Source organism: Stigmatopora nigra, chromosome 10 (assembly GCF_051989575.1).
Source record: "Stigmatopora nigra isolate UIUO_SnigA chromosome 10, RoL_Snig_1.1, whole genome shotgun sequence".
Classification (NCBI taxonomy): Eukaryota; Metazoa; Chordata; class Actinopteri; order Syngnathiformes; family Syngnathidae; genus Stigmatopora; species Stigmatopora nigra.
The window spans coordinates 575123-587148 of NC_135517.1; the positions used below are offsets into that span (position 1 = coordinate 575123).

Consider the following 12026-nt stretch of genomic DNA (forward strand, 5'->3'; position numbering starts at 1 on the left):
CTAATTCCGTCTGGAACGCCGCAACTTGGCGTCCCAGCCCAAATCTATTTTTCCATCAGGAAACTCAATCAGCGGCGAGCGATGACGGCGCTCCGCCGAGGCAGAACGAAAATCCAAAATTTGGAAACTGGCCAGTCTGGCTCCATTGCCGTGTTATTATTATTATTATAATTTTTTGTTTTTCTTTTCACGCGCCCCACAATCCATCTCACTCTCCACTCGATGACCACTTGAACACAGAGTGTGAATAAACACGGATTTGGCAAATTCCGCTCTCGCCTCCGTCGCCGCCGCCCACCCGGCGAGCGCCATTTGCCGGCCGGCTCGTTCGCCGCGGGGCGCCGGCGCGTCACGGGACGGCGGGACGCCCCAAAACAACATGTTTATGCGCCGCTGACATTCACCGCAAAAGCCGGCGCTTTGCATCAGATTCTGGTCTGTCGGCCTTACAAACCCAGATTGTGGTTTTGAAAACCATGAAAATGTCAGCTGATACTTGTGAATCATGGGGGCGGCTTATACGAGAGAAATTGTCAAATTCTACCATTTTACGGCCATTATAAGGGTGCGGTTTGTACGCGAGGCGGCTCAAAATACAGTACGTATAGATAGAAACATAAAATGGTGATTTGGGGATTTTTGTATAGGATATTTTTCCAATTTTGTAGAATGTTTTTAACAGTAGGAGCGTATTGTCAAGGTGAATGTTGTCGCGAAAAGCAATGAGGGTGAGCTTGACTTCAGTCCACTGCCCCAGTTTCTGGCCTCCGTCCCTCTCTCGGGTCCCGCAAATATGAATATTTTAAGATGCAAGAGCGGCTAAGATAATCACGGCCATGCTCATCTGCGAGCACACTTGCTCTCCTTTTTATTTCCTTTATATGTCTGGCTGCTCGTTCGCTAATGTTGCTTTTTAATGGCTTAGAACAGTGGCAAATGTTGGGGAAGGTTTTTGGCGATATTCCCTCCGGTGGCTTTTATTGAGATGTTGAGGGAGAAAAAAATGCAGCCAGTGTAAAAAAAAAGATGCATAATGCATGCTAGGTTCAGTCAATATGCTACGTGGCTATATGTAGCATTACAAAGGGAGTATAGATCTGCTAAATAGAGTCTAAAATCGTTGCTAACTGTCAAAAATGGCTAAAATTGGATTAGGGATAGTCTTTTAAAGTTGATTTTAGGATTTTTATTTTTTCAAAATATACGGTTTGAATAGAAGTAGTCAAAATGGGAAAATCAATTTAGCGCTGAAATGCTTTATTAATTTAATCCAACAATATCAAGTGTTCTAATCCATTGCAAATTCCTTATTCATAATAATTTGCAACCCCCTGAAAAATACATATTTGCTCCAATATTTGCGTTTTATGATATTTGGGAATTAGCGGATGCTCAAACAGCCTGCTAGCTTATAGCGCTTATGGTTTATTTTTGTTATTTGGTTGCTTTGTTTGCATTTTCGTCTCTTGGCGCCCCCTTCCTCTTTGTAACCAGCTGCTCGTGATTTGGTCATCAGCCCTTGTGGGTCTATTAAACCCCGTGTGTTTGTGAGTCATTGTCGGATCGTCCACTTTGTTTACTCCACGCCATGTTTCTCGTGGCAGGTTCGGTTTTGTTCATTGTTTCTGGGCCGGACCATTTTAGATATAATATTTAGATTTTTTTTATATAAATGTATTAAAAGAAGTGGATTAAAATCCCTGAACATTCCGTTTTATAGATCTAAAACAATGTTTATTTTAGTTTTTTTCAAATATATTTTTAGATTTTACAAAATGATTTTTCAACTAAAAACACAGAAAAAAAGGATAAAAAAATGACAATTATTGATTTAAAAGGGGCAAAATCAGAAAATGTGATACAAATCTATACTCTTCATTTGAATTTGATCCTAAAACAGAAAGTCGGCCCTCACGATTGACTTTCTCGGGCCACATTTGGCCCGCGGGCCGCCACTTTGACACCCGTGCCTTGGGTAATCAAAGTTTTGTAGGAGCACAACAAAAATCCCGCCAAACTTGTCCATTTTTCCTTTTTTTTTTCGCCACGGCGGGATACGAACATAAGTGCCGCAACGCTGTGAGCGGGCGTATGCTAGCCTAGCACGCCAAATCTTCCCGGCGGTGAAGAAAATTGAGTTCCGTCTCCTCTGTTAATGGCACAAAATGGCCGAGAGGGGAACGCGACCTGCCGTTTTTGCGGCGTCCTCTTGATTAGAGGCGCCATTGTCGGCCTGGCGTTTAACTTGCGGATTTTAAAGGCGAGCCGTCGTGCGGCACAAACTGCTTGTCTAAACAGTCTGCCGCCGTAATGAGCTCCACGGAGGCCTAGACCACACCCCCCCTCCACGCACCCCGCCCCCCACCAAGGGGGTGACGGCGCGGCGCCCCAGGGTTGCAAAGGCACGCCGACTGATGGCCGTTTACTGGTTCCGGGCCAACGGGGTTAATTAAAGGCTTGTAATCCGCGGCGATATTTAATGATCACGGTGGAGGTACACACCTTTGGAAATGAGCTCTCATTAAGCCAACATATGTTTTTTTTCTTCCTTTTTGTGTGTGTGTGTGTGTGAGAAAGAGGGCACCTTGGCGAACTTGGCCATGTTTCCCCGCTCGCTAGGTCATTAAGTGTTAATGACCTCGGCATGGGAAAGTCATGCAGAATTTAGCACGGCTACACTTGACGATGCAAGTGTGCCTTCCGCTTGGGTGCCTCCATCCTGACCATCCTGGCCATTCTGCCAGCTTTCACTACCGGTCATTATGTTTCAATCCAAAGCTGGAGAGCGCATTACATGGGATGTAGACTGCAACAAAATAAAAATGGTGCGTTCACTGACAGTCTGGCATTTTCAGACTTTTGACGAGGAAGCGGAATTTAGTCAGGTATATGCAAAATATTACTTTTGTTTCACTGCTAAGATCCAAACTAGGGATCACATTTGTTTATTTTTTGCATTTGAGTTCGAGTCCCAGTGGCACGATTTGGAGATACCGAATCCCGATCTGAAACGTATTCGGTAGTGGGGAAAAAATTACTAAATGTCGTTTTGTATACAATTCTAATCTTAAAAATGTGGAATATTACCAATTATTATTTTTTCAGTTGCGCAGCATCAAAATAAGGTCATAAACATTGTTTAAATAATATAGATATTTTACAAAAACTGAATAAATGGAGTTTTAAATAGATAGTTTAGTGCTGATTTACATTTTTTTTACTTCAATGTTTGTTTCAACAATGTCAAAATTGTCTCTAAGTATATCTTTAAAATTATGCTATATGGTTCATTTTTTTACCTTTACTCCTATTTAAATACCATTTTTCTAAAAACACGATCTTTTTTTTCCGATTCTCTCAAAATTCCAACAAATTCAGATTTTATTTTAATTTTATCACAAATAAAAGTCCAATCCATTTGAACAGGGACTGTGACAACTGTGTATTTTTACATATACATACATATGTATACTCATTGTGTATTCCTTGGTTGCTGCGACTTATATACCGGAAAATACGCTAATCAAGATACTAAATATTTCCTTTTTGCAGCCTTCATTTCTTGTAATATTTCATAAGCAGGATGAACTACTTCTTTTAGTGTTTTGATGATTGAATGCATTTTATTTCTTTTCTAGTTTGGATTTCATACAAGGAGGACGTTTTCAAGCTAAAGGAACAAAAGAACAAGACGAAATTTCCAAGTTCAAGGAACAAAAAAAAAAAAATACAAGAACTGTATGAGACACCCGCAAGAATCCCGGTAAGTCTTTCAATATTTTCTTTTTTTGCCGGTCTGGCCGGCCGTCTGGCGACCGTTCTGAAAAGTATGCCGTGAAATTGATTGTGAGCTTGTGACTGGAGATTTGTGGGCGCGTAAAACGCGATCGGGGACGACGTGAAAGAATCACAGCCATATTAGCCGACTTTGGGGAAGTATCTGCAGATGATGTTCCGTCTTTTCGCAAAGGTTATCATCGTCTGTCATCGGTTAGCTTAGCTCTCCCGACAGCTCGCCCAGATGTGGCGGATAAAAAAAAAGGGCTTTTCTTCGCACCGTGTTTTCAGCCTGGCTCGTTCACTCCTTCTTAAAGAGCTTTTGTAAATTCGTCCCTCTTGGCACGAAGACGAGAAAGCCCCCGCTTTGAAGGCGGCCGGCAACAACGTCATTATTTTTAGCGGCTGGCCGACAAAAGTGCTGACAAACACAAGGCGCCCAAACAATGAATTCCTGCTGGCTCAGTTCCAGGAATGAATAATCCCGACAAGAAAAGTGGCCCACTTTCAAACCTGGATTAACCCTTAGCATGTAGCCACTCTTAACTGGATTAACCCCCGACAACCTCCATCCCATAGCGACCTTATCAACAATAACATGCTTCAATCAACAACAAGAAATATCTTGCGATAAGAGCATAATGTGATGCGGGAGCCAAACTTGTATCTCAAATGATTTAAATTTGGAGTCCTACCTCTACTTATGAATGACTCTAGGTATGAAAGTTTCAGGTTACGAAATTTTTTATATGCAAATGAATGACATAACATAAACTAATTTAAATTAACTTGAATAACAATGACACTCAAAAAAACTGTATTTTCACGATTATAGGCGCACCTTCAACGAATTTTAATTTTAATTGTTGTTCCATATACAAGGCGCAATGGATTAAAGGGCACCCTGTCTATTTTGGAGAAAATTTAAGACTTTTAAAGTGTGCCTTATAGTCGTGAAAATACGGTAAATCTAAACTAACCTTACACTAAACTTAATTCTAATTTTGTTTGGAATTTTGATACCTTTCTTGGCTCTATTGGCCCCGCCTCCACCCTGAACTTTCAGTTTTGTAGTTTGTTAGTAGATACTCCTCTCGTATTGGCCAATAAGTTCGCACTTACTAAAAAGCAAAAAAAACCAAAAAACAATAAAATGCAATGCCCCGCCCAGTGCTCATAGAGACATTACACAAGGGAGTTTAGACTAGAAAAACAGTAGCCCTGATTTTCTTATGAGCAGCCTCTCGTATATCAAAATTAGTCTCATATCTCAAGATAAATATCTGCTCACAAATGTTACTCGTATCTCAAATAGCTCCTATGTCAAGGCACCACTGTAAATGCTGTTGATTGGTCGCCTCCATTGGCTTTCCGTGTTAAACCATCCCACTCGGGACATAAAAGCACCGTGTACATTTACTCGACATCGATTTCAAACCGGCATTAATTACATTTGCAGCGCTTGTTTTTTTTTTTAATACATTTGGACATCTTTAATATATCGCCGATGCAATTATATGGACTGCCAGGTGTGCTAAAAAACCCGCAGGCATGCCGTGGCGTGGCGTGGCTACCCGTCCGCTCAAATGAAACCTCCGTGGCGGACATTCTTGTCCAAATAGCTTCGTCTAACTTTGACGGATCAATAAACTTGTCGGTGTCTTCTTGAAAGCACCATTTTTTTTTGTAATAATGTGTGACACTTGCCGTCAAAGCCGTATTGACAAATCTCTTTGAAGACGATTTTGTGCCTTTGCCGACATCAAATAACGGATTTTCCTGAATTTATCATCGACTTTTTAGACGTTTTAGGCGCTTCGTTATTGAGAAAAAAATGCCATTTTTGGACATGGTGTGAGCTGGAGATAAGAGTGCAATTTGCTCTTAAGGGCATCTTCATATTTAGCCATGGTGGGGTGACTTGCAGGCTTGTGTTTGGGGGGGGCCCCCCTCCCCTATAAAAGTTGACAGAGGCCAAATGAAAGTCAAGAGTCCCTGTAGGCAGGTGTAGCTAGCTAGCTTCTTCTTCTCGGCAGCTGTCTGCCCAAATCACTTTAGCCACAAAAAGCAGCCGTGAGACCTTTTTAATGGCCGCTATTCCTCGAGTTATTATTGAAAGACGACTCAAAGCTGATTCCATCAAGCCATTGCTGGAAAAAAGAACGTCTAGTCCATCCTTTAAACTCCATTTATTTCCATTCCTTTTAGTTTTTCTCCATTTTTAGTCGGTTTGGGATCTAAAAATATCAGTTTTTCGTCAAAAACAAAGGGTCAACGTTAGCGCTAGATACGATAATACTAGTTTTTGTTGCCAGTAATCCAGAATCACGACATTTTTAGACAGTTTGGGACCAGAAAATATTATTTTTTTTTGCCAAAAACAACCAGATACGATAACCCAGACTAGATTTATTACAACTAATTTTTGTTCCAATTTACCCCAAATTACTTAATCACAATCTAGACCTGCTCATCCTATTAATCTTCCCAATCCAAAACACATTAAAGCCTAAACAAAATGTATTTTGATGTCTATGGAGGATATTCAAGAAAAAAATAAACTGTACATGGCATAAAACGTGAAAAACTACTATTTGTTGGTTATTTCCAGTTTTGCAGTAAGAAAACAACCATAACTGACTAGATGACTAATTTCCTTATGCCTATATTGATCCTAATAATGTGTCTTTGATCCCTACAGTATCGCAGAAATAGCACATGCCATTATTTATCTTATGATTTTCCCTTCAAAATAGCATATTTGTACTCCCTATTAAAACCATCAACATGGAGGTAAAAATTGTCAAACAGGGGGCATCTTATACGCAAGAAATAGTCAAATTCAACCATTTTAACGACGTGTTTTATATGCTAATATGTGAGAAAATACAGTAATCCAGACTACACTGTCACCCATCAAAAACCACATTTCTCTCCTCATTAAATATCTCTAATTATGAATCGAAATAACTCCATACGGCTTTAAAATGTCGCTACCGCTAACAATAGCGTAAACTAGCTTAGCCCAGTTAGCGCCACATGTCATATGAAAGCCTGTTCCCAACTCAAAGTGGATGAAATACTTTTTAAACTCCTTACTTATGGATGAAACATTTAATTGACATTCGACAAGTAGATACTAATTAGAATTGAAAAGGAAAAAAAAGAAAGCACGACTTCAAATGAATAATTTATCTACGCAAACGCTGCATAAAAAAAACAAGCACACTCAATTCTGCGTGAAAGAATAATAATTGTCTTAAATTGCCGTCTTCCCCTTTTTTTATAGAATGAAACTAGATCAGTGTTTGTGTGTGAATAATTAATACGCTAGTCACGGGGGTAAATTTGACGGATAGCTGGCAGGAAATGCAGAAATAACTTGTTTAATAATAGTGGATGACGTCAGGAAGCCTTTTGGAAAGTATTGTGGCCACCAAAAAATGCTCCTGCTCCATTCTATTAGTGAAAATGTATTTCTTTTTGTGTGTGCGCACCACAGGTGAAATACTATAAATATGAGTCATGGCGCTAATATGGAATAAATCTCATAAAAGGGTCAGACCTTTCTTTTTCAGCGTAAATGCAATTTTTTTTATTCGCAAAAACAAGGTGATGGTCTGATCTTTGGGTTGTTTTTGGCAGACAAAACTTTAACAAATATACATAAAGCATAGGAGTTGGTATTTATGTTAAAGCATAAGCTGATGTATTGATATTCTACAATTGATAGAAAAAATACCCCCAAAAAAGAAAATGTAACAAAAAAAATGTAAATGGTGGAAAAAGAAAAAATGTGAATATAGGAACTCCATATTATTTTAAGATTTTATTTTTTTACATTAATTATGTATTTCTGCTATTTAATTATATTATATATACTTATTTTATATTTTGTCCTTAATGTTTTTTTTGTTACATTCCTTCTCTTGATATTTTTTTTAAACATAGAATTTCCATTTTTTCCCCCAAATTATTAAAAAAAATAATTACCTATAGATTTATGTATCTATACTTATAAAATCTAAATTGTGAACCTGTCCAATCTTTCTGTACAACAATAGTTTGTCCCTATTACCTCTTAACCAAATTTGCATGCTACTTTTGTTTAGACTCTTTCCTAAAATATGTAATTAATTTTTCAATTAATTCAGGCTTAATTGCAGGTTTGACAAATAACAATTCAACAATTCAGATGTACTCCATATAAAACAAACATCTCATTTTCTGGGGTAAAATGTCTCAAAAAGTCAATGCAACTGACCTTTAAAGTTGAGTCGGCGTATGTGCTTAAGTAGATGCGTGCCGTTGATGGGGTCCATCTTGGGACAGAGGCCCACTTTGCCCGGGCACAACTCCTGGTGCATGTTGTGCAGGGCGTGGGCCATGGCGTACACCGCGTCGATCACAAACTGCACTTTGCCCTCCTGCTCGTAGTTGGCGTCTTTGCCGATACGCTCCTGATCTATTATTACACAAATAAAAAATTAAGTTAAACTGTAAAAAGAAAATCTGAAAAAATAGCCTGTATAAAGAGTTTTCTGGGAATTTAGGGCGCTAGGGAAAACTTTGAAAAATTAAACCGCTATATACAATTCTGATTATACTCACAATTTAAAGTACATGAAAATGTGCCTTTTTTTTTAGTCTGCAGGTGTCAAAGTTGCGGCCCGCGGGCCAAATGTGGCCCGCCGCATCATTTTGTGCGGCCCAAAAAAGTAAATGATTAGTGCAGACTTTCTGTTTTTGGATGAAATTAAAATGAAGAGTATAGATGTAGATTACATTTCCTGATTTTCCCCCTTTTAAATCAATAACTGTATTTTTTTTAACAAATCTTTGCTGTTTTCAGGGCTTTTAATCCATAATTGTCATTTTTTAATCCTTTTTTTTAGTTATTAGTTCTAAAATAACCACTTTTCAAGTCGTAAAGGTCTCTAAATCCATTCAACAACATGGCTACCCTGTTGCTAATCAATCAGTATCAATGCATGCAAAAAGTAAATAGTGAAAAACAGTAAAAAGTGAAAAAAATATATTTTAAAAGCCACTAGACAGTGCTAACATGCCACCCCTATTGGCAATTTATCCTTTTCCATATTTTAGCTTATTCATTAGCCATAAGCACCCATCCAAAGAGCCTTATGTGGCTTTCAAGCCCTGACTTTGCCTAGCCCTGAACTAAACTCAGTGACATAAATATCATTACCCCGCCAGAGGTAAACACACGTTTCTTGCCCAAGTCAATATGTGGCGCGTTAAGGCGCAACTTCATTTGTCACGCTGTCACTTTGCGCGGTGGACAGCGCAATTCCAACAGCGCCTCAACCCGCAACCTTCCCACAATCATGGGGGGGCACCTGCAACCATCTTCGCCAAAAAAACGACCCTTTTCCACAGAATCGATTCCGATACGCAGCGCTCCGTCGCCTTTTATTTTTTTGTCCATTCTCCCGCGGGAAATCTTATCGGGGGCAAAGTGGGAAAATCTTGTCTCCGTAGAAGGATTACAAGGATTTGCTTGCAAATGACTTGCTAAAGTCTCCGCATTTGTTTGTTATCTTTCACCCAAAAGCGCGTACTTGTCATTTTTTATTAGCCGGAGATTCCACGCCGCTGAATTCACTTAAAAAAAAGCCCAGGGAGGAAAACCGGGCACGCGGGAAACGGCTAACGTACGTTAGCGCTGGGATAATCCACTTCGTGTAATAACTGGCGATAGGAGTTCATTAATCCCGACCCCAACCGTAGCCATTTTTATTTATTTATTTTACTTTTTTTGATTAATTACTCGACGTGACGCCGTTCCAAACGCCGCCACCGCCAGTTAGACAAAAGACGTCCGGATTAAGCGTCGAATAATTAGCGTCGACGGTCTAATCGGTGAGCGTTAGCGATTAGCGCCCCGCTTGGGAAGGGAATTGCCACTTAGCAGGTGGACCGCTGGATGTCTTTTCAATTATTTCCAATGAGAAAGTCTTTTTTTATACTCTTATTTATTTATTTAAATGTTAGCATACTGGGGCGGCTTGTAGTTGGACACATTTTGCCTCTTAAAAAAGGGCATTGTGGATGTTGCACTCAATCACCAGGCTAGTCAGATCTGCTGTTGCCATGGAGACGGAGATGCTGCAGGGAGGTTTTCTGGCCTTTTTAGCATGACTCTGTTTGACCTTTTGGTTAGTATGCAGTAATTAAGCATTAAAAAGAAATAAAAATTCAAATTGTGTGGGATTGGGTCAGTTAAAGAAATGGTTTCAGGGCAACTCTGTCACTTGTAGATGTCCATTTTTTTTTAAATGGGAGGTTGGCAATGAGGAAATCTTTGATCTCCCAGTTTAAATGAATTAGATAACTTTATTCTGGTAATTTAATTGTCACAGTAGCAAAAGGGTGAGAATACAGACACAGAAAAAGACATTTTAAGCAAGATAGCTTTTACATATGCAGTAAATTCGTAAAAAATGTAAATATCTGTATTTATTTATATGTTGGCAGTATATGTATACACTTAGTATGTGTATCTATATTTCTATTTCTGTGTGTATATGTGCATATGTACAGTATAGGCCCGAATATAAGTTATTTTTTACATTTAACTAAGACTGAAAAAGTTTTGGTCGTCTTATATTCGGCGTCTGGACAAATGACCAATTCACAACACTAGTTGGCGCCAGATATATTTAAAAGCTGAACACTTTGATAGTTAATTTAGTTATTGCAATGTTTTAGTTTTATCTCAGTAGATTATTTAATTGAAAGCAAAACCATTTACAAATTTGATTTTTGAATTTGAATTGAATTTAGGGTTAGAAAAGTCTTTTTTTTTATTTCAAAATCTTGACAAAGAGAGGTCGTCTTATATTCAGGCCAATAAGGCATTTTTTTTTAAAAATGTCGGTATTGGTAGCCTTTTTAATGCTTTTCTTGATAAGTTTCCACATGGGAACTCCCCAGATTTGGAATATGAAATAAACGTGTTAACTTATCGACTCATTCGAAAAATAATTTTTCTTTTAGCAAAACATGAAGACGTCCTTCACATTTGAATACCAGGTTTTTACACGCGGCGGCTATTTAATTCAGGAAGTAAAGTTGAGGTGGAAGGCCTTGCCTTTAAAAAAAAATTCTATGTGAATTCCGGCTCTTTTGCTCAACATGATCCTTGACTTCAACATTTTTCATCCAAAAAAGCGCAAGTTTAATGTTTCATGGAATCGTTTTGAAAAATTTATATCTTTTTTCATCACCCGTTTCATTTATTTCTCACAAATTGTTTGTTTAGCCTTGGTCACACTGTGCTAAATGTTAAGTGTTTGAAAATAATGACGACGCATTAACAACTCGTTGCACTTTCCAATCACGCTTGACCCGCCTAATTACTATTTTTTTCTTTCTCGTGCGTATGGTGGCGGCTCATGTTACCGTATTTTCTCGTATTCGTGCCGTATTTGTAATTAAAAAAATGATGACTGAATCAAGGGTATGGCACAATTAAACTTGACTTGCACGAAACGCTATAACGCAAGACAATATGGCCGATACGGTCATTTATTTCAAAATAAAACAGATAAAACGCTTACCAGAATTTATTTTGATGTCTATGAATTGAATATTTATTTTTCAAAAAATTGTATATTGAATAATACTTTAAAAAACCTACTTGTACCTGTTTTTGTTAGCTCAGGACGCCGCCATCTTACCTAGCGATTAGAAACTGTAGCGCTATGGGCTTACTTCCTGGTTGTACTGATCACATGACTTCATTTTTATATTTTTCTACATGCAGTTTGGAATGTGAAATCCAGCCATGACCAGACGTTTCGTCGATTGGACATTTCGTCGCCGGACAGTTCGTCGACCGGACAATTCGTCGATGGACAATTTGTAAGGTTAGTAGTTAGGTGGTTAAGATTGGTGGTTAAGTTTAGGGTGAGGTCCGTCGACGAAATGTTCGGCGACGAACCGTCCGGGGACGAAATGTCCGGGTACCAATCCAGCAATCGAATTATACGAAATAGCATGTGCGACGATTTTTTTTGATATTTTCCCTTCAAAGTAACACATTTGCAGCTCGTACGCCAAGACGATCAATATGAGAAAATACGGTATTTTCGTTGGCACGTGTCTAAAGTTTTGGGTTCGATCCTGGCTGACACGGTGAAGAAAATCTGTCCTTTGCTGTATTGTAAACGTTGACTTTTGTAGCGTTTTTGGACTTGAAATGAGAAATTGGTTGCGCTTGGTAC

The 12026-nt window shown here is 38.8% G+C and overlaps 1 protein-coding gene across 1 annotated transcript in view; it reads right to left on the reverse strand.

Moving 5' to 3' along the window:
* Positions 1-12026, reverse strand: part of grm4 (glutamate receptor, metabotropic 4) — a 98153-nt gene that overhangs the window by 16345 nt on the left and 69782 nt on the right. The window contains exon 7 of the mRNA XM_077727069.1: positions 8042-8242. Coding sequence (XP_077583195.1) covers positions 8042-8242 — 201 coding nt within the window. The remainder of the gene's footprint in view (positions 1-8041; positions 8243-12026) is intronic.